The sequence below is a fragment of the Borostomias antarcticus genome (genome assembly GCF_949987555.1).
Source record: "Borostomias antarcticus genome assembly, chromosome: 16".
Classification (NCBI taxonomy): Eukaryota; Metazoa; Chordata; class Actinopteri; order Stomiiformes; family Stomiidae; genus Borostomias; species Borostomias antarcticus.
This window is the reverse complement of record NC_140249.1, coordinates 16,035,151-16,059,296: the sequence shown is the minus strand read 5'-3', so window position 1 is coordinate 16,059,296 and position 24,146 is coordinate 16,035,151. Positions and strand designations below refer to the sequence as shown.

The window sequence follows — 24,146 nt, the reverse complement described above, 5'->3', positions numbered from 1 at the left end:
CACAGAGAGAGACAAGGAAAGTGAGGATGTTTCTTAAAGGGTATCAAGGGTAATCAACTTGCATCAATAGTGAATTCCATTACTGTATGCAGAAATATAAGCAGTGTTTCAACTTCCTGGCAAAAAGTGCATGTGTGCTTCATAGGGGCCCCTGGTGATATCTTTTCATGGGGCCCAGAATTCCTGGGAGCGCCCCTGATCATAAGTAACCTTAAAACAGGGCTAAACATGCATTTTCCATTTACTACTCCTTTAATAGTACGGGCGCTAACTCTACGTAGCCCTTGGATCTTTTGGAGATCCACAATCATTAGCTGAGAATTTGTAGTTTTTGTATCCATAGTAGTTAGTAGTTATAGAAGTACTAGCAGCAGTTGTATTGTTACAGTAGTAGGCTACTAGCAATAGTATTTATTGTAGTTTATAGTCGTTTTTATATTCATAGTAGGCCTAGTAGCCTACTACTGTAACAGTAGGCGTAGTTGATATGTCCGGCTGCTAGCTCACCTCAAGGGGGGATGATGGAAGAATACACCAAGCCTCGTGAGACAATCTTAATCTCGCGAGCTCACATTGGAACAACCCATCTGGCGCATCAGTGCGCCCATGATCCTCGCGAACAGGCCCTGGATGTTTTAACGGAAGCTGCTGCGGCTTTGTTTTGATCCAGTTCTGTTAGCTTTAATTTCTGGATCTTTGCATAAAGGAAAACACAACAGGTTAGTGTAACAGTTTTTATGATATAGCTATAGAGTAGTAAGCCACCTGTCTCTGACATTTACATATCAGTTTAGCGTGCAGGTTAAGGAATGCTAGTGAACGAGTTAACGTTAGTAGGCTAGCTATTTAGCACTAGTCTTGTTGTAGCTAGCGAGCTAGCTAACAACATTAGCTACTAGCTTTTAGCAAGCTAGCACTAGCTAGCGTAGACTACATCAGCAGTTGCAAAAAACAAACAAACAAAAACCTCAGCACAGTAGCACGGTAACCACAGGAGCTAGATAATTAACCTTAACTAGCCAATGCAGCTTTACGGTTGAACGTTTTAGATTATGTAATACGGTTAATCTAGCAAGGTCTTCAGGCTAAAGTAGCTACCGCTAACTAGCTAGCATGCTCAATGCGATTGGCCGACGTTAGCTAACTAGCTAGCCAGCCAATTACTGCTTCACTGAGAATGAACCAGGACAGGTTGCTTTTACCTTTTTCCTAGTATTTCTAGTCTTCTTTGCCGGCTTCTATTCCCTGACTGGAAGCAAGACCATAGAACATGCCACCAGATTAACAAAGTCCCAGTCCTTGACATCTTAGATTGCAGTATTTCTTGGTTTGGACCTTACCAGAAGCTCTATACTATACATTGAACATTCGGGTCCTGTCACTGTCGCCCACTCCATCACCCACTCCATCATTTACCACATATCAATAAAATTAGATTAAATTTACCACATATCAATGGTTGCCTTCAAGTCAAAGTTCTGTGATTTATCTGAGTGGTGACTGTTTTTGGATCATGCAATCATAACACGTCTTTCACTAGAATTGTATATCAGAGATAACGTGAATGAAAGTATGTGGAGGGTATACAGAGAGAATATTTTTTATTCTATGAGTAGTGCAATATAACAATACGAAGAATCATAATAATCATAATAAAGGTGTATAGCACCTTTCATACAAATAAATGCAGCTCAAAGTGCTTTACAAAAGAGAATGTGCTTTGCATAAAATATACATAAAATGAACAAAAAGCTGGAAAATAAGATGATTTATCACACGGTTACAAGATATAGATACTATCATGTACAATGAAATGCTTACCAGGCCACATATGGGATGGCGCTTTGCATATAGTGCTCAGTCGCACAGTGGAAAAGGTCCAGTTTGGTTGAGAAGTGGGTTTGCAGACCTCTGAGAGACTGCCCCTTAGTGAGACTAAGGGCTGCCACTGTGCTTCATCTAAGGCTGGTCTGATGTGCAGTAAGCGCTGTCCAGCAGATGGCGCTGTAACACTGGCTCTCAAAACTCTTTATTTGGGGGCTCAGCATTCTTTCTGGCACATTATCTGTCAAATATTGCTCTGTGAAGCAGGCCAGTACTGGTAATTTAAACTCCAGTAATCAAGTTAATTGCATCACGATGTGGCTTTGTCTACATAATTTGAGCTCCTTCCAGTTGTGCCAGAACTGCCTTTTTATTTCCACACAAATTCCAGAGCTACTGACATTGGTTTCTGATCTAGCCTACCCTAGCCTAGGCTAGTCCCACTGTAATCTCTCATTGTGAATTTGGACAGACTAGCTGTCAAGAGCTATACAGATCAGGACAAAATCAGGTTCCCTGACTTGTGAGGGAAGTAGCTTATCTCCCGTTTTACTCTGGTGGGAAACGAAGAGCCAAGACGTTCAGGTCTGCTAACAGCACCAACAGATTTAGTGTGCATTCAAAACAGACAGGCACGGTGTCACTACAGCTATAGGGATTTCTCCTTCCATATGACTGAGTGTGTGTGTGTGTGTGTGTTTAAATCTGTTTGTCGTGACGTCACAGCAGGTCACACACATTGCAATTGTGAGTAGAAAACAGTGTGGGCGCTGACATTAGGTTACATTCAAGCGTGGGAAACCGTTGACCTCTTACATGTCCAAAGTGATACAGACGTTATAGGGATCATAAAAGGGGAGTGTTCTGAGTCCTATTATCCTAAGTCATTGTTAGCAGCACTGCAGCTGACCAGCTGTTTTGTTGAAGCCTACCCTACTCTGTGTTGTAGTAGCCTATTATGCTCTTATAAAGACATGAGGACATGTTTTGATAAGCTCTATGGATAAAGCTCAGACATCATCTTTTGTCCATGGAACAAATTGTGGAGCCTATTTTAACCGCATAATTCAATTATGGCCATGGCCTACCTAATCTTGCTGTCTCATCTGAAATTGCAAGAGTTTCCTCACAATGCCATGGACATTCTTCCTCATGAAATCGGGCTACAACCTGGAGATACACTTCTTAAGGTGGAGAGCTCTTGTTTATCGACCTGTTCAGAAACTTTAATTGCAGTAAGGCTGCATGACCCAATTCCGATTTCTTTGCTCATGTGGCACAGACTGGATATGTATTATGAACGTGTGTGGAATGTAAATTGGATATCTGCCAACGCAACTGTCATTTAAGCGGAGAGATCGGATATCCCCTGTCATTGTGTGATTTGCATGTCATTGAAAATGTGGGACGTGTGCACTATGATGGCCAAGTCCAGCTGTGGTGAGAGTCTACAAACCGTAGTCTACAAACCGTAGGCTACACCCCAGCTGTACTTGGCCATCATAGCACTACTCATGGTTCATTTTCTGCAGTGTAAATTCGGTCAAGACTTCTCTCTGTCGGAGGAAACTGGTGGGCCAATAAAGGGATTTGGCTAAAGAAATGATTGCTGGGGGAGAGGAAGTACTGTAGAAAGTGTGGTATGACAGGATTGAGGAGAAATGTAACAGTCTGTCCCCCATTTCCGGCTGAAGCATCCCCACCGGAATTTGTGCCGTTCCTCTCTCCAAACACTTGGCTCGCTGAATGGTTGCTTTGTTGAACAGTGTCTCTGTAGACTACATGTCATTTCCTGTAGCCATGGTCTACACTGTTAATCAAGACATTTGACGGGTAGGATTTAGGTTCTGTTCATCATGACACTATGGTTTCTGCTCAAACACAGAGGTTTACACTAACACTGCTGTAGGATAAAGCTGAGTATATTACCAGACAGACTGACCCCATGGCACAGATGGTAGCCTAGCCCAAATACAGCCCTGCTGTTAGCCAGGCTCAGGACTGTCTCTGTTTTTACTTATAACTAACTGAAGTGCACTGATGTGAAAATATCTTGCAATTCTGACAAAACCTATACTTAAGATTAGGGATGTAACGATTACCGGTATAATGATGAACCACAAATTATCACTAAAATCGTGCTTGATTTCCATGCTTTGAAAAACTCACTGTAAATACTGTTCAGCATCAACAAGTTAGCAACGGTTCCAAGATGCATTATTTTAATGTTTATGCAAACAAAAAGTGCATAGTGCTGATAATTTTATTTGTGGTTTTCAATTTAAAACTTGGTGAAATGATTTCAGTGTGTGTATCAATAGTTTTTGAACATTTTGTACCTCTCTATTGGCCAAAAACAAACAAATGTCTGTGTTCATCTCCAGTCAGACCAATGCCAATATTATACTTTTGCCAATATCGGCTGATATAGGTATGGTCACTTTGTTTTATGTAGTGTGTATCCCTACAACTAACCTATATGTATGGCTGTTCCCTCTAGCTCTCCTCTGGAGTCATGGAGGAGCAGACAGCCTCTCCTGGAGGAAACACTGACAATGGCAGCCAGAGAAATGGAGATGAGGTGAGACTTAAGGGGAAAAGCAATTATCATGTTCTCAGTTACTACACTTTAGATTTAGGCAATTAAGTATCCCAGCAGACTAATCTGTTAGAATGGCTCGCCAAAATTGACATTGTACTTAGGCCATTTAAATCTACTGGCCTATTTGACAGTGTATGTAAATTGTATGTTACTATGATTGCTGCGCCATTTCAGAAGCCCAGACGCGGTAGCTGGACTAAGGGGAGGAAGAGGAAGAAGCCGGTGAAGGACAGCAATGCACCCAAGGCACCGCTGACGGGCTACGTGCGCTTCATGAACGACCGTCGGGAGCAGCTGAGGGCAGACAGGCCTGACGTGCCCTTCCCTGAGATAACCAGGATGCTGGGCAATGAGTGGAGCAAGCTGCCCCCTGAGGACAAACAGGTGAGTCCAGCACCACAGGCCAAGGTGTGGGCAGTAGGGCCCTGGAGTCAAACAAGGGAGCCAGCAACCGAAAAATCACTGGTTCGAATCCTGGGTCTGTCAGGGGACAGTTGTGGATTGTGTTCGGGCTGTTACACAGTTGCTGGATTCACTAGCCTATGTGACCACTGCCTACGCTGCCCCAGATGTAGGGTAGGAATCTGCAGGGATCTCACAATTTGATTCAATTGCAATTCTTGGGGTCACAATTCTTGATTGTCTTAGATTCTACTGTGATTTTGAATGACTTGATTTTTTTCTGTTTGACTACAGTAACAGTGGATGACATCCAAGAACTTGAATACGCCTAGATAATAACATGCTACATGACATTTTAAACAATTTTCAGGGATGCTTTTTTGGTTAGTGAGCACCAAAAACAGAGGTCATTATAGTGAAGTTTTGTGTAGCAGCTTTAATTGGAAAAAGTGAATTTATGTCCTCTACTAAATTTGTCATTCACAAACATTTGAAACTACCACAAGAGAAAAAACATTGAAAAGAAAAATACAACAGAAAACTATGTGTCTGTGGTCTTCTTTGGTAATAATCACTCAATCGCTTTTTCTCTCCCTTTGTCTCTCTCCCTCTCTGTGTCTCTTATGTCCTCTCTCCGTCTGTACAGCGCTACCTGGACGAGGCAGAGCGGGATAAGGAGCGCTACATGCGAGAGTTGGAGAAGTACCAGAAGACCGAGGCCTACAAGCACTTCACCAGGAAGGTGCAGGAGAAGCAGAAGGGCAAGAGGCACAGGGGAGGTAAAACCAGGCTAATGGTGAAAACACTCTTAGCATAGCCCCTTTGCATATGATGTGAACTGCGTTGCTCTGGGACAAACTGTAGATGGAGTGCAGGAAGTGATTTTATACAGAGGAAACACTATCACATGCTCTCAACATGCCGAAACGCTTGCTCGAATCGATCAAACCAAGAAACCATGAGGGAAAGTCTGGTAGGGCTGGCCCGAGTATTTCAAGTATTCCACTATTTGTTCGGTAGGTTGGTATTCAGAGCTCAATTCAGTGTTTGGAGTATTTGTTTTTTTGTCCCGTTACTCCAAACCGATACCAACATTGTCATAACGTTACACTGAGTGACATGTGAAAGTGCAACTGAACAGAAGCGGATTTCATGCTTGTGTTTTCTCCCTCAAAACACTCTGTGGGTCTCTGGTTAGGGCTGTCAACTTAAGAAGCATTTTCACCTCTGTCTCTCCTCCGTTCCGGCGCTTTGGCTGCCACACACACACACACACATGCGCTCGTGTGAGTCTGGCAGCACCGGAGCGGGGGGGGGGGGGGGGGGGGGCGAAAATGCAATGCTACCACCTAGGGGTTGAGAATGAATACTATTCGGTATTAATTCTTTAACATCAGAGTATTCGAAGCATGTAAAATGGTATTTGGGAAAGCCCTGAAGTCTGGAGGACAAATTAGTTGCTCATATTTACCGCCTTGATAGCAGGCAAGTCTTTAAATTCAGTTGAATTTAATAACATAACATAAGGATCACATATAACAGTGACAGCCACTGGTGGTTCGGTCCTTATGGATGGTGGTCCTCAAAATGTGGTATTATAGCGCGTTTTGAAGACTGACGACATGAGGACCAAACCACCAATGGTTCCCAACTTTTTTTTTGCCTTAGATACCCCTCAAGTTGTTTTGCCATGCCAGTAGTACCCCCCCCCCCACCCCCCCATCGCATGTTGATGCGACCTAAATTTGTTCTATTACTATTGTACTGTGGCTGCAGGAGATTGAGAACTTTGACGATAGAATGTCAGATTTTTTTCCTTAGTCACAAGTATTGGCTAGTAAGTAGTGAAGTAAGATGCCTCCAGCGCTTTGACTGACACACTTGTCACTTTCTTCAGTGTAGTCTGACTTCACTTTAGTGTTTAGACTGACTTTTTTCATTTCCAAATGAAAAAGTCCTCAGTTTCATTGAATTATGTGTCAGGACTTTGCCACAAAGAAAACACTGGCTCTGGTGGATCCGCGGACATACAAGTACATCCATACACTGCTGGTGTTTGGGCTTGATCTCTCTTTCCTTTTCCCACTTGGAATCCCTGAAACTGAATCCAGAGTGAGAGCAACTGGATGTTTGAGCCATTTAATCATGTTTGCTAGCTAGATGGTTAGTGAGTTTGTGCACACCGTTTTGAGTCCTTTTTTATCTCCCTAGTTTTGTGTAAAAGTTGACACCTGCCAGGGGGAACTAGCTGCGGTGCACACGTACCGTTTTAGCAATGGGCTTGTGAAATTACTTGGAATATTTTCGCATCATTTTGGGAATAAACTGTAATTCCAAATCTTTCCTCGTACCCACTCAAGTACTCAAGTGCTCAAGTACCCCTAGTTGGGAACCACTGCACTTTTACTTCCTTTTTTTCATATTACGAAAATTGAAGTTGTGAAGAACCCACTCAATATAACAAACAACAGTTTTAGGATCACAAAATAGTCATATTTTCTCTTAAAAGTCCATGGTCTGTGGAAAGTGTGAGCAGCTCTGAATCTTTGAAGCCCCTTTTCTCTGCTTAGTGATTTTAGGTGGACCAATATTCACTTTTTCAAATATTTGTATATTTCAATGAATGGCACATCATTTGAAAGCTTACAATTTCACTTTCAAAATCTGTAAAAAACTGAAAAATGACCTTGCCTACTTAAAGGAGTAGTAAAGGAAAAATGCATGTTTAGCCCTGTTTTAAGGTTACTTATGATCATATACAATGAATCAGATCAAAATGTTGACAAAACTAGCACTTTTGAGAAAGTCTGATAATTGCTCTACCACCGTTTTGGTCATACAATGTATGTGGGTGGGCACCTTGAAAAATCATTCAAAAAACATGTTAAACTCTCAATTTCAAACACAAGAAACTCACCGAGGTGTTAGTTGGCGTTCTGACATATAATTCGCCATAAAGTAAGATTCTAGTTCATCTGGAAAGGCTTTTTAAAATATTTAGCATAGAACTATTTAGTTGCAGCACATACGTGTGTAAACTTCCGCAAACTAGGTAGCCTAGCAACATAAACAATAACAATAGCTACCATAAGTAGTTCAGCTTCCTGAATCCCCTCTGCGGATTGATCTACACATCTACAATGGTTGCGTCAATACAAGTCAACAATAACAATAGCTACCATAAGTAGTTCAGCTTCCTGAATCCCCTCTGCGGATTGATCTACACATCTACAATGGTTGCGTCAATACAAGTCAATGGATTTCATAAAATGATCAATAAAACCCTACAGGATTCATACTTTGCGACGAATTTGATGTCAGAACACCAACGGACACCAATTACCCCCTTGGTGAGCTTCTTGTCTTTGAAATCGAGAGTTTAACATGCTTTTGAAAGATTTTTCAAGGTGCCCACCCACATCCATTGTATGACCAAAACGGTGGTAGAGCAATTATCAGACTTTCTCAAAAGTGCTAGTTTTGTCAACGTTTTGATCTGAACCATTGTATATGATCATAAGTAACCTTAAAACAGGGCTAAACATGCATTTTCCCTTTACTACTCCTTTAAGGACCAAACCACCAGTGGCTGTCACATATGTTGTGATTTTGTGTTTATACCATAGTCTAAACTAGCACAGTACAGGCTTTCCTCCATCTCTTTTCACTTCCTGCCCACCATCTGGATTTTGCACGTCACCGGAATCACGTGACTGCAAACAGCCTATAGTGTGGATTAGTGTAATGGACAAATGTTTGACATGTCTACTTTGTTTTTCCTTACAGTAGAACCTCAGAGATCTGAACCCATTGGGAATGAGGGTCGCTCAGATCTCTGAAATGTTCTTAACTCTGAAAGTAATGTCAAAATACACCAATTTTACAAAATAGAATATTTATTTCGTTCATACTCAAAATAAATCAATAAATACCCTCTGTAACAATCGGAAAGGCATTGAAATTACAATTTAAATAACAGACTATACTTTTGTTAACAGTAAAATGTTCAGTTTAACCGTTCGGTTGACCGGACTTATCGGATCGCTGAGGTTCTACTGTATATGACTAGAGAAGAAAATTTTTTGACAGGTCAGTAGTCTTGATGGCAAGGTCGCTGTTTTACACTGCTTAAATTAGGTTCCAGAGCTCACCATATGCCAGTAAATGTGGTTTCACTTCAGTATGATATACTGTACCACCTTAAGCTTAGCTCTTCATGCCTCTGGACAAACCTGAGTTCAGCCATCAATAATATAGTTGAGATAAATGACCCTTTGGCTACACACTGTTGGTGCACATCGCAAACTTGTTACCCAAGACATTTATTGGATAGCTTAGCTGTAGATAGACCTATACTTCCCTCTCCTCATTAATATCTCTTATAAGAAATATCTCTTTTGGGCAGAGGCCTATGAGTCTCCCTAACATAATTCCCCTCTATGTGTTCAAGATGTAGCAAAGGCATGCTGGGTAGAGGAAACATGAATCATCGCCTGTCCTTTTTTATTCTTCTTCCCTTTCCTTCCAGATGGCGGGCACCAGGTAGCCAACGAATCTCTTCACGAGGTGAGTTAACTCCTCCCTTCCCAGATCCTTGTATGATTAACTAAACAACATGGATGAATGAACTAGCAATTGAATTCTAGTTTGTTGCTGTTTCAGTGTTGGCAGCACACTGTGTTTACGGATTAAATTATATTATATATATATTGCCACACATACACAGCATCACCCTCATTTACTAAGCGGTCGTACGACTGGCCGTACGGTCATTTCAACACCAAGTTCAGCGTGTATCAGTGTGGACGTGAGTGGAGGCTGCGACCAAGTCTCACGTCAAGTCTCAGCTCGTGTACTCAAGTTTGAGAATTGTCATGAGACTGATTCTGACTGCCATCTAAGCACAGCCACATATTCATCACTTCAAAATATGTAGGCTATCCTACGGCAAAATATATTTTGTAAAGGCCTTGTCTATGTGTCATATTATACCCCTAACATAAATGGGTTTTTGGTGTAAGAGTAATTTCGCTTTTGTTTGAGACCCTTCTTGTTCGACTATGCAGCCTTACAAGTCTTAAAATGAAAGCGAAATTAATCTTACACCAATTAATCAATGCCATGGCTATACTGTTGACATAAATACAAGCAATCAGAATTAATAAATGAAAAGCAATGGGTAAGCTTATTCAGTCTCTTATTTAACAACGCTTAGACAGTCATCAATTCGGCTATGCGCGTCCTATTACAACTCGCCGGGGAGAGAGGGGCTAGTCACTAACCCTAACCTACCTGACTCGCTCACTTAATTCTCTCTCCTGGCAACCACACAACCTAAACAGTTTCCTGTAGGCCTACTGGTTGAAAGTGGATATTTTACAGGATGAAATTCACACAGGTCTTAACTCTTATTTGAGATTTTGTTTCTTTGTAATTTTGTATAGGCTAAAACTTAAAAACACGGTAGCTGCCCACATGCTGTATGTCTAATTGTGTGAATTTGAATCATCCCTTAAAATCAAAATGTAAAATGCTTGAAGGTTTTCCGGGACCACAGGGATCTTTCCATGGACAGTAAAGACCACTGTCTTGTCTTGTCATTGGATGAGTGGTTGGAGAAAATGTATGTTCTTGGCCATATTACTCATCTCTGCGCATCTGTTGTGAACTGCAAGGGCGAGGCCAGAATATGTAGGGGCGTGATACTTAAATTACGATTGTTTTCATCCGCCACATTTATCAACGCCCGATCATTCATACGATGGGATTGGCGGCATACGAATGTTTGATGAATCACACGTGAACGCTGCCGTTCCATCATTTCTGTGATTGGATCTGCGCTGGTTTCAATGTTTCGTTGATAAATGAAGGCCAATGTGTTACATTCTAAAGAGAAAGTTTCTACAACTGATAGGAAACTGTTCTGATAGGATACTGTTGAGTTCACCCAGCTTCATGAATAAGAGGGACATCCTTGATACTGTACTGGGCCAGCATTAAATAAAATGTAACAGTGACACATACAGTGTCTTATACTTTTGGAGTTAACTTTAAATTATTGAAATCCAAAATGACAAGATTCCCCACGTCATGAGATTTTAACTTTGCTATATCCAAACTGATGATCCTAACCTCGATGACGTGCAGTGTAGTATGCATCAAATTTAAGGATTGTGGTCTTGGCATTTGTAACACCCAACCTCTCCAAGAGTCTGAATCATCAAATCAAACTTTATTTGTACGGCGCATTTCATACACAGAGGCAACACAATGTGCTTTTGCAGAGAGCAATGGGAGGTTGGGCATAGGTCCCACCCCTACATATTCCAGAGGGAAGCAAAAAACAGTTTCACCCGGGGGCCAGAAAAGTGTCTGAAAGTCTGAAGGGTTCCTCCCCTGCTGCTAGACATGAAGCTCATATTGTATTAGCTCTAAAGCTCTACTAAGCTGCTTTGGCACTGTTGTTTATGTTGGGCATCTCTGCTTCCGGTGTGTGGTAAGTCAAGTTAAGTGGTGTAATTAGGAGGTCCTGGTGAAAATCTCCCAGAATATTCAAACAGAAAGTGTAAAAGTCAAGGTGACTTAGCAGGAATTAACAGTCCTTTGAGCACACTGCTGTGTTCCCTTTTAACATCTATTAGGCAGAACACAAAGGAAGTCCCCAGAGGCGCTTTCCAAGGCTACACTCTTAACATGCCCAATTGATATAGAAGTCCTTTTTCATAAAACCCTTTGATCATTTCAGTATCCAATCAGCACTCTCTGACCTACAGAAACACAACATTTCTACCTTTTTGCTCTAATTGCAAACCGCCGAGTCTTGTACCAGCTTGAGGATCTATCTCACCAATTGTGGCCTGGTATAAAATCAATCTCCACCCGCCTCTTTCCGTGGCAAAGCAAGATTAATCATCCTCTCAGTCCTCATTAGTCCATATCACATTGCACAGGTGCAGGTACACACACACACACACACACACTTTGTGTCCTGCCAGACAATATCACCTTTCAGAGTTACTGTTGTCTGCCAGACAATATCACCTTTCAGAGTTGCTGTTGTCTTAGACAAAGATTTTAGTAGGTGTTTACATGGGTGTGACTTTAGCGTTACAGCATCAACTATCTACCCTGCGTTAGATAGTTTGTGATTTTATTTTACTCAAAGTATTATTAGCTCATGAGATGTTATTTCCTGCTTCTATAAATTTATTCTGTGCCATTATTATACACTCAATGCAATTTTATTTCTATTTACTCTTTCTTTTCATTGAAGATGTTGACACCTAATACTCAGTCAAACATAAGGTCATTGTGACTGATTGAAATGATTTTAGGTTGATAGAGCTCTTCTTCAGGAGCCTCTCTGAGCAGGGTGAACTAAAGAGAGAGTCTACTATTTTTATTTCACTTCTGGGGCAAGAGGGGGGGTGGCCATTCTCATTAATAAGCCATGTCCCTTTCACTTACAGTCCCAGATGAAAGACAATGGGGGATAGCTTTGTGATCATTTAAGGTTCCATTAATACTAAGGCCTCTAGGCAAGCTACGCTGACATGGCTGTGAACGCAGGCTCTGCACAAGCGCTTGTGAAAATACAATTTTATCCATGACACACGTTGCTACACAAGGACGCATCAAACATACCTTGTGTAGCCTTGATCTTTGTGTCATGTTGTGCTGATGATTGTTAGATCGTAAAAATGCAACAATTATTATTATTATTTATTTTAATTTTTTTAAGTAGATTTGGTCAACTTTTCTTTCTTTTTCTTTCTCTGCCTCTCTGACCCTATCAGAAGGATGCGGACGGGAAGGACATGTCTGTGTTTGACATTCCCATATTCACTGAAGAGTTCCTCAACCACAGCAAAGGTACCAAATCGCTAGTAAGAGACTTTTGTCTCCCACCTGATGAAATCGGACAGGGGACTATTAAAATGGCGTCTACCTGTCAGTCCGTTCATGCATGCATGCGTCGGTCACACAAGATGTACCGGATCCCTTGTCTCAGTAAAAGTATAGTCCATTCTACTAAGGATCTACTTTATAAATCCACAGAGTTCACAGGTTCAGGAGCTTCCTTGCTTGTCTGGCCCTTGTTCTTCACGTTAGGATTCTCATCTACGTGTCCAAACGTGATTCTGTTTCTGTTTGTCATGACCATCGGTGGGTAGTCTGTGGGTGTGCTGGAGGAATTACTCCTGTGCTTCCGTGCTCAGGGTTCACATTCAGAGTGGCACGCATGCTCTTTTGAGAAGCACTCCTACTCTCCCATGCTTGGCTAGCGAAAGGATACCTCAAACGATCAGAGGCCGATACATTATTGTTTGGGGACAACATGTTTACAACTTAGACATGTTGTTTTGTCACACTGAGTGCCTTCGTGCCTAGTAAGAGTGTCTACACCCTCTTAAAATGGCCAGCCCTTCAGATACCAAGACAGCAATACTTTGTTTTTGAATAGGGCGAGTCTTTTTCAACCTTTGTCCTTGTCTTTCTAAACAATATTCCCCTTTACTGTGGCGCTTTTTTCCTCCTGCCTGGCTGCAGCGCGCGAGGCCGAGATGCGTCAGCTCCGTAAAACCAACATGGAGTACGAGGAGCGCAACGCCGCGTTGCAGAAGCACGTGGAGAGCATGCGGGGCGCCGTGGAGCGGCTGGAGGGAGACGTCATGCAGGAGAGGGGGCGCAACGGCCTCCTGCAGCAGCACCTGGAGACCCTGCGCCAGGCTCTGACCTCCAGCTTCTCCTCCCTGCCCCTGCCTGGTGAGGAACACACACACGCACACACCCCGCCTGGTGAGGAACACACACATACACACACACCCTGTCTGGTAAGAAACACAAACACACATACACACACAGCCCCTGCCTGGTAAGAAACATACACACACACACACCCTGTCTGGTAAGAAACACACACACTAAAGCCCAGAACACACTAACCCTACGGCAGCCTCCCTTCATCGGTGCAGTAAGTCATGCTTCTAAACGATTTCTTTCTTTCTTTTCAACTCATTAGTCTCAAGAACTCCAATGAAAAATCAAAGTGCATTAATCAGAAAATGTTTTTATTGAGTGTTAAATCGTTAGGTAATAGCCTGCACGAACATCCTATTAAATCCATACCTGCTTTCTGCCCAAGGAAACAGTGCGGCAAGCTCGCTTTCAAACTGAGGGGCGGAATGAATGATGATTAAGGCTGATAAATAAGTTTAATGATTTAACTACTTGGCACTCTGATTGTTTTCAAGTTTGACCAAGTGAAATCATGCAATGCAACCTGTAAGGCATAATTTGTAGCTGTTTAATTCCTGCTTTTTATGTCATGCAATGGCCTATTCGTACTACATTGACATTGATGTTTCCCAAGCTAGAATTCTGATCACATCCTTAATTAAAGATTTCAGTTCGAAAATTGCAAAGACCGGCTAAATATAACTACCAGTATCGACATTTTAGCATGGAATCAAAAGATTATCAAGGTTAATACTGTTTGGTACTGTTTGTTAGGTAGGTGAAAATATATTTGTAAATATATTATGTTTGTGGTATTACTTACTTTTAGTTAATGTATTTAATTTGTTGTCCTTGGAAAATAAATACTTCAACAAACAGCACACTCATTTTGAGTACCGGTGACATAGTCCAATTTGTTGACATTTAACCTTTTTGACCCGTGCCTGAGCATTAGGTGTAGTCCCTGCCTGAGTATGAACTGCTGACCCAGGCAGCAGGCGCCCTCCTAACCCTGCATGCTGACGCCATGCTCTCGCCTGCAGGCAGTGGGGAGACCCCCACACTGGACACCATTGACTTCTACATGAAGAAGCTCCATGGCCTCATCCTCGCTAACCCCCAGGAGCACGACCACCTCATCAGCACCGTCCGAGAAGTGGTCAGTCGCCTTGACAGGTAACATCCACATTTCATTGGCCTAGAAGCCTTTTACTTCTGTCAACTGCAAGTGTGGTGCTTTGGTTATATATGTTGTTTTTTGGGGGATATATCAGAAAAACATTTATTTGATTGCATTTTCATCATTGCACATGCTTCCCACTCTTAAAGACAGATTATCTCCCTACAGGAACCATTTGTTTTAGACAGCCAATCAAAAGCCATATTAGTCCAACCCACTGTTATCATATAATTGGTCATCAGTTACTTTCCACAATTTAGGCTGAGGACTGTGTGAGGCTAAGGAACCCATCTTGATGCATTTTGAAATCCTTATTTCCGTGATGATGTTCTCTTGTCTAGGTAATTGGACTTAGTGGACTACAGTATTAACTGTGCTGAGGCTGGTGAAGGACACCTGAGGATACAAGCATCCTTCCATCACTGACTCTTCAGCTCCACTTTGATATTATCACCCAGTCTCAATTTTTAAAACTCAGTTTATGAACTGAGTGAAGTGAAAATGTGTTGGATTATTTATTGCTTTATTTTTTGTACAACAGTTTTTTTTATATATATGTCAACTTTTTTGTACACTCAGTGATAGTGGGTGGTTTTCATATGACTCTGCCATCCTAGAACTGTCAGGATGGTCGTTCCAAGAAGATGTACTATGATGGCATCAATTCTCCTTTCCAATAAGTAGTATGTTTGCCAATTACCAACACTATGTAGACATAATGCATAGTGCATATGGAGGTATTCGGGTGTCATCATGAATTATCTAAGTCTGTGCTATTCATATATGAAACATTTTTAAAGCCATTATTTTAGTCTTCTTCTTTATATGTTGTTTATTGTTATTTGAAGAAATATCACATTGTAGTTGTATTTATCCACATCTAAGCATTGGGGAGCCTAGTTTTTGATATCATTAACCACTGTAGAAAAATATTGTGCCAGTCCTTATTTTATTTTTTTTATTTTTTTTACAAAGTTGTGGTGAAAAAATACTTGTTAACCTCAATAAAATATTTTTAGATCAGCACACAGAACATGTTGACATAAGTATGGTGGACATCTCATGCTCATATTTTTCACAACTGTCAAACATTTACATCTTGTAAGAGTATCTTTTCACACAATGTATTTATGTATGGCTTTTTAAAATTCTGTGTAAGAAGACTTACCTTTGATTACCCCCTCAAAACAAAAAGTTCATCAGAACCCTCAAGAGATATAGTAATAAAATAATTCATTTCATTTATAAAGCACCTTTCATTATGAGACAATCTCAAAGTGCTGAATAACATTTAGCTAATGTTGCCTCCTTCCTGAATGCATTAGCTAAAGTTACAGTAGCATGACCTCAATTCCTGAACTTAACTTAATTTAGCTAAGAAACTTTGCGCTGTTATGAACAAAAAAAAAACTTACCACAAAAAAATCCATTTGATCCTTTTGTTTCATTTGACGCATAGTAAACCCACCTGAGTCTATCAGATTGGTTAACTAACCCAAACCCATATCAGATTGATTAACTAACCCTAACCATCAGTCTATCATATTGGTTAACTAACCCTGAGTCTATCAGATTTATTAACTAACCCTAACTCTGAGTAACATATTGGTTAACTAATGCCGGGCTCACACTACAGGATTTTTGGGCCAATTTATCCCTGATTCAGCCCTCCCGACAATCAGAGGAGAAATCTGGGAATCTGGAACGTTGGTCGGTACCGATGTTGGGCCCAGATGATCTTGACCCATCGGGGCGGCCCTGATAATATCAAATGTTTGATATTTAAGATTATTATGTCACTACTTTACAAGTGAGACAGCGAGACCAGTGCTTCGTCGCTCCCACGGGCATGATAAGATCCTGTAGTGTGTGATGAGTCGTTATTTTCAAATCTTAGCAAATGTGCTTGTTTTTCCATTGTAAAAAGAGCTCTTCTAAATCTCGAAAACAGCAGGCAGTATAGGCTATTCTATTCACACTACCGTGTGGAGTATTTTCTCCAAACAGGCGGGCGTGCTGACAGATGAAAACCACATCTACTTTATCCACTTATCTTATTTAATCTATTTTTTACATCAATTGAAATCTGGGGCTACTCTTTACAACCTCTGAACACTTCCAGCCCTGGGACCAATTTAATATTTTCTAAACGGCTCATAATATGTGATTTTATATAAAAAAATAAATTAAAACATAGAAATTGGAATGTTGTTTTCAACATTATGAAAACTTGCCATTTTGGAGATAAGTGGTTTCTGAAACTGTCATTGTTTGACATTATACTGCAACGGGTCACAGTGTTCCACAGCTCCAACAAAAGAGGTTTGGATGTGGCTCATTTATTGTTTAACTTGCTTCAAATTGCATTAAGTTAAAAACAGAATAGCATTGAACTGTAAATTATCTGCAGTGTGTACATATTTGATATCAAGTGATGCAGAATGGACTTTCTCTGTAATAACTCTTGCATGTACTGTACTTGTAAGCCGTGTATTTCCCCAGTAGTGGATGCTTTAGGGCACTTTGTTTACTGATGAGTTAGTTACGTAAAGGGGTACCAATCCTAAATTTTTAATCATAAACTCCCCATAGAATCCTCTCTAATTGCAACGAGGTGCTTGTGCGAGTGAACTGTCCTTTAAAATAGATCAGCTCTCAGGTTACATGGTCATTGTTTTGGATACTCATATAGTCATTGGGTACTCAATGGTAATGTTATGACCACTTCCTGTTTTTACACACTGATACCCATTTCCTTTCTGCCAGCTGGCTTCCTCTCTACAATGGCCCACGTGTGCCCCTGGAACCTACCCAGCAATCACCATCACAGGTGTTCATTGTCAACAATTCTCAATCTCAAGGGACTTTGGTCCTATAAGTTCACTATAAGGCTTCTTATAAGCCTTCTGTCAGCTTCTCTGTCAAGTACGTGGAGAAAATGAGGCATATAGCATTGACAATATGGGATACCCCTCCTCCCACACACACACACACCGTCATACACAACTTGAATACACACACAGGCACACAACAAACACTCAAAAGCATGCACACAAAAACATTGACACCAGTGCAAAATGGCCTTGTCTGCTTCCTTTGCCTATATCCTGTTGGTGTAGGGCTTGGGGGGTTTAAGGCTGAATAGATGGTGTGGGACACAGACAGGAAATACTCTGTTTCCTATGGAGAGACAGGGATCCTGTGCCAGAGCAGGAGTGAGTGAGTGAGTCAAATAGGGTGAGTCAGGTGTCATGTGCTGAGCTAGCTACTAGCCAGCTCATATCCTGAATGAGCACTGTGAACTAACACTGGCGCTACGTGCACGAGTAGACTCCAGTTACCCTAGTCTGGCATGGCCATCATGAGCTCACGTTCTGGGTGGAGACGAAACAGAATGTGAACTCACGATCAGGATGGCTATGCCAGGCTACACTTACTCATGCTTTATAGACAATGGAAAGTTCGAATGGACCTGGGCTCTTAACCAGACCCACATGGACAAATGTCAAAACGAGTGGTGCTTCATTATATAAGATATTTAGGCATTGAAGATAAAATGCGCGAATTGATAAGCACTCAGCATTTGTAATAGACACAGTTCAGGCGACATTTTTTATGCAGTAGCCTACAACATTTTGATTTGCACCACTGTTAGTAGCCTATCTGCTGCAGTTCAAGATAATCCTTGTTTTTATTTATCTGGTGGGAAATGAAGGAAGGAATTGGTTATTCTTTCATATCATGTTTGTTTCAATCTGGTGACAATACACTGTCACAAAAGATTACATTTAACTTGATATACTTTACCTAGTTTACCCAGTGAATGAGACAAGGGAAGCAATCCAATTTTACTATTGGTAGGCCCATATCAGTCCAATTTTTTTATTCAACTGGAGAATGATTTAACTCTTAAGGAGGAGCGGTAGAAGGAAATGCAAATAGCTTTGGTGCCTGTCTCTTCCTGCTGCCATCAGTTGTGCTCCACCAACACTGGAAGACCCTTGGGACTGGCGCGGGACGGAAACAATGCAAGGAATGTGTAAAAACACGAGTCATTCCCACACGTCACCGTCAACTATTGGCTCTAACCTCCTCCTTCTCTGAATCCCAACTGCAGCTCCTCCCCTCCCAAACAATATAAACGGGAAAATGTGAGAAATTCCTGCTGTTAAGTGTCATAAGGAGCTATATGCCTACCTAGGCTATAGTGTTGAAATCATTGTAACCAAAGCACACGTTCATTGGGGTTCTGTATGTGCACCTGCTTTAGAATGAGGGGGAAAAGTAATCTCCACTCGGTAATATCATGGATCTTGTAACATAATTCCTGTATTAACTGAAGATTCTCATTCACTGTTTCAAAATAGCGCATCATTATTGACTGTGTGAACCTATACGTTATTGATCAACTACGTTGGTTCTTGCCTTTCTTGGTAGTATCTTGGTAGTAAAATTCATAGTTGCGCGCGTACATTCAGTAGGCCTAGGCTACTGTGGCGCGAGACGGCGCTTCTGCCCCGCACGTGCACTGACTGCGCGCTCGCGTCAAGTAGGCTACTTGAAAAAGTGCTCCAGCCTGCCAGCCACGCAGAGGAGGGAACGGTACTGCCTTTGCAGTTGTCTGCACTCACGGATTTGTGTTGTCCCAATGCGCTACAGCATTATATGACGAGGATTATGGGTGCCAAGAATATTAAGAAACGCGGAGGAGGACTTGGGAGCTAACAGTAAGAAAAGTTTAATCTCTTAACTCAACAGATTGCCATAACTCTCGCTTGTTCGGTTTCGAAGTTTCCGTTTGAAGAGCAGGGTTGGCTATGCCCACTATTGCACTCGCAAACAAACCTATTTGAAAAAGAAAAACAACTCTTAAAACACGCACAAACAAATCTACTTGGAAACAAACTCTTAACACGTTGACTCGCTGTTCTTACAATATTATCGAGGGACACAAGTTTACCTGCTCGTTGCGCGGTGACTGTAACGTTGGCATAAGTGCTACGCCTGTCAGGCATAGCCTATGAAGGGAAAAGAGCAGTTGGAAAAGTTAGCGATGTAGCCTATTAAACGTTTATTTTTTTGTTCTAGCCTAACTGTAGAAAGTGAAAGGCCAGCCATATATCTAATAATGATCGTGATTCGGCTACAAACATTTCAACTATGCTTTAGATTAATCATGTTGTGTTGTGTGTGCAGACATTTGCTCTTCTGTTTATGTACTCGCAGTTGATGCCAGTTTTAACCATGTGTATTAGGCTATAACCATGTGTATTAGGCTATATTAAGTGGATATCAATGTGAAATTGAAATACCAGTGCCGTGAAGGCCACTCCATCTGACATATGACTATTAGCTAGTAAACTATTGCTAGGCTAAATTACGACCACCAGACCATTATCTTAATCAGCTTTGTGTTAACGTTTTATGCTGGCTCAGTGGAGATTGGGATTCATATTCAGTCATGATGTAGCCTACTTGTTACTTTAGTTTCGATACTTTGTTGTAAATAATAGGCTGCCAGTTCTTGTTTTTACATGCATCTAGCAGTGGTCTGAATGCCATTCATGAGTTGATACACAATGGTTGATGCACCCAAGTGTGAATGAAAGTTGGAAATGAGAGATTGATTGGGTTGATGGTATACAAGCATGTCAGATTTTGTTGTTGCTTGTCTTTGGACAAGTTGAACGGATACGCACACGCACATCACTTATCGGGGTGCTGATCACTTTCAAAATAATATAACCTGCACACTCATATGCTGCCTTTTGACACCTTGGACTGTTTCCCAGATTAATAACACAAAACATACTTGAGATTCTTGATTTTCTGCCTATAGCAATATCTAGACTATTGTGGTATAGTGTATTGTTGTTAACACTTTACAATAAGGTCTATAAAGGGTTTAATTAGGCTGCATTATTCATGGTTATTCAGCATGAATGCATTATGAACCATTTAAGTGTCTTAGTATGCCAGAGAGATTGAGAGTTTGACCTAAATCACAGGCAATTTGTTAGTATGGTTTCAGGGTTGATTCATTCAGTAAAGATGGTAAAATCAAGCATTTGTCCCCATTCCTTCCCTTGCTTTGACTGCACATTTATAATTCATTTAGGCTCGTTGATGTAGCCACATGGAGGGTCCTTCTACAGTGTATGCAAATCCAACAGGGGGAAGGAGTAAAATTGGGAATTGGGACCCAGCCAGGCCTGATGTGCAGGTCCGTGAGCAGCCTTGTGAAGGAGATGTCATGTGACACCATGGCCTATGAACTCTTCTCTCCGCCTGGCCTAGGGAACAGGTGTGACCCAGGAGCTGACTGACTGCCTGCCTGCCAAACACCACAGTCAAACAGGAAATCCAGGGAGACCATTGCACTGTAAAGCAAAGTTGTCTGTGTTGATTTAAAAGCGTTTGGACTTAATGAACTGCAACCAGACTGAGGACTAAGAATGAATGTTGTTACAATGAAAATGTACCATAGAATATAGATTAGCTTAAATGGTTTTTGATTGTAGCTTTGTAAGAAAAAAAGAAACTCAGTAGGCTAATGAAGATTGGGCATTTGAAGTCATCTGGAAGGCGTAGCTTGTTGTCAGCAGATTGAATGCACATTCATTGAAGTTAAATACGTTATTTGCACAGCATGAAGCCAAGACATCTATTACTATTGGCACAATGAACATTTCTAGCCTAATGTCCCAGGCCTATGCCTAGCTGAGTAGCTGAGGCGCTTCATGATAAGGATTCTATAGCTATTATTTTGTTTCCTAGGCCTACACTTCTGTAAATTAAGAAATATTGATAGTCGGCCAAAATTAACAATAGACTCTTTTTTGTAAAATCAGCATTCCGCTTTACAGGCACATGGCTGCAGTGAATAACGAGGCCTTTTGGCCTCTGGCCATGTCTACAACTGCAAGTTCACTTGTCTTTGTACACAAGAGAAAAAAAAGATTGGATTCTGTTTTTGGTCTCTTTAGTTGACGTGGTATTGGCAGCGCCTGGTTTGGCTTCTACAGTGATCTGTACCTGTGTCACATTTGGAGCGTGGAGAGGGGGGGGGGGGGGTCTTTACGTCTACACAGAGAAGTCACAGTTGACACAGGAGCTATCCAGTTAGCAGACGTCTTTCAGGAGTGTTATGTGTTGTGTGATCTCAGATAGGGACGCTCATTATTGTCCTCCCTTGCTTCTCTAGGCTGGAGTGCGTGTACTTGCACATGCGTGCATGTGAGATCTGTAATTTTCCTCTGTGCCATGTATCTTCTTGTTTAGTAGCCTTTAAGAAATTCGTATGAATATTGCTACTAACTTCATCAAAGCCGAAGTACAATTTAATTAGGCTTACTGTACGTCGTCACTATTTCTTTACAATTAATAACTTACTGTACATCACTGAAGTCTGGACAACTATGATGTGCTGTAGTGTAACAGGTTTTGTGTATTTATTTTTTTTAGCTCATATTTGATCACCAGGAAGATTTATATTTAGACGCAGCATGATGGTCTAAGGCGCCCACACAACTCTGGTAAGAAACTTCCCAGGGGATGACCACTGGCTTTTAGTTGAGCTTCAAAATCCTTGGGGAACAATATTGATGTCAGGTTCACCCTTCTTTGAACTTTGTCCTTTCAACCGAAGCGTGTGATTTAAACGTGTGTCTGTAGAAGAGGGCAAGCAGAGTTCAGCTTTTCAACCTTTTCCAAACAGACTTTCCTGCCCCTACCTCTTGGACTTCATGATTGAATGGTGTCAGTGATTGTCCTGTTAAAAATAATGGAATGAGTTGGTCTTGCAGTGCCCCGCGGGGTCCATAAAGTCTACTTGCTGGAAGAAAGCAACCGGCAGGGCTGAATAGTGACGAAAGGCCTCTTTTTAGTACAGACCATTCCCAGACTTTTCACCTGTCCCGGTCTCGTAAAACTGTTATGGTAACTCATTAATGTCTTCTTTAAAAAAGGTGATTGATGTGGGAATCCCTCACATGATCGTCATCTTGACAAACATGATAATTGGTATAGCCTAGGGAACTGTGAGATATTACCTAGAGGCCTTTAGCTGATCACACATTAGCATTACGCTAGCAGGTGGACTTGTACTTGACCTACATCATGATGTGAATCTGATGTCCAGTGTCCAGAACTCTGTGATTTCGAATGCAGAGTCCATGCTTGTTGCAATTAAATCAGTCTTTATGGTACAAGCTCAAGTGTAGCTAGGAATAAGGAATTTTGAGTTAAATTATTTCCCTACCCTTTCCTGTAATGAATAACAACAATATATTGGGAGGCTAGTGTACTCTCGGTATAAGAGTCACGATTGGGGCTAAGAGCTGGAGGAATGTAAACTCTGAAATCCGACCATCAATATCACTGAAAGAGTGGCGAAACTAGTATAATCCTCTCCCACCATTTCATAGTTTTTATCCAGTTTTCTCCCTGATAGAAATGATAACAGTCAGCCAGTGGAGCACATATGCGCCAAGGCGCTGGCCTTGAATAGACTCTGTGACCCTGAAAGGAAAGGCTTATTTTGGAGATGCTCCGAGGGGCTGTTCCAGCTGCGGTATATTCCAACCCTGACATGATTAGGCTGTACAATTATTTCTTCGACTGATAAGATATGTGTGTAGGCAATGTGCATCTTATTTCAACATTTCATAAGTGGGTAAGATTTGACAATTGTTCTGTACTGTTAGTGTCTATGATACCAATTATTGGTTGTTCAATTTACTTACATGGAAATAGACCACACAGAGAAGTGTGACGATTTTGAGGTGTGAGGTTTTCAGTGGACTGTGAGGTATGTTCCATATTTAGCTCTTATCAAAAAACAAACTAGCTTGTAGCCTAGCTCACATCTGTAACAGGAGATTCATATAAAATCTTGACATTGCTGTGTCGGAAATCTAAATCTCTGGATGAATCCAGTCTCTATTTTTGTTTTGGAAGCACATCATCCTCATGCAAGATACCACAGTTCCCACAGCGTTTGCAGAGTCTAAATTTTGCATTATTGAGGGATGTTGCATCGTTTATATTAGGCCTATAGCTTAGAAAATTCATTTGATTTGCATAAGGCTATATACCTAGACACTATCAATCATTATGAGACTTTAATCTTGAGGACATAAGAAACTATGCCTACATACGAAACAAATATGTAGCCTAACGCTGTTTATTAGTTATCAGACACTTATGCCCAGTATTTTTGATTGAGCAGAGCTCATTTTTCTAGATGAACCATCTGCTCACCCATGCAGACACAACAGAAATTAATTCAATGTCATACAGTATCACAGTTCATGGTCTGCTGCTTCTGTCTCTTTCAGGCGTAGACACAGATCTGACATTAAAATGAGGGACTGAGGGCTGAAAACACGTCAGTGAGAT

At 41.3% G+C, this 24,146-nt stretch overlaps 1 protein-coding gene across 2 annotated transcripts; it reads left to right on the top strand.

Moving 5' to 3' along the window:
- Positions 1 to 611: 611 nt before the first annotated feature.
- hmg20a (high mobility group 20A) lies at positions 612 to 15,741 on the top strand (the record flags this gene model as incomplete). Of its 2 annotated transcripts, XM_084450606.1 has the most annotated exons (9): positions 612 to 719; positions 4,325 to 4,405; positions 4,601 to 4,810; positions 5,475 to 5,607; positions 9,357 to 9,394; positions 12,625 to 12,700; positions 13,379 to 13,594; positions 14,611 to 14,743; positions 15,089 to 15,741. In XM_084450606.1, the coding sequence occupies exons 2-9, from the start codon at positions 4,340 to 4,342 to the stop codon at positions 15,090 to 15,092; spliced, it is 876 nt and encodes a 291-aa protein (XP_084306732.1). In that variant the 5' UTR covers positions 612 to 719; positions 4,325 to 4,339. The 2 variants fall into 2 exon arrangements, with proteins under 2 accessions (XP_084306732.1, XP_084306731.1); XM_084450605.1 differs by lacking the exon at positions 15,089 to 15,741 and having other exon boundaries at positions 14,611 to 14,747.
- Between the last annotated feature and the right edge of the window lie 8,405 nt (positions 15,742 to 24,146).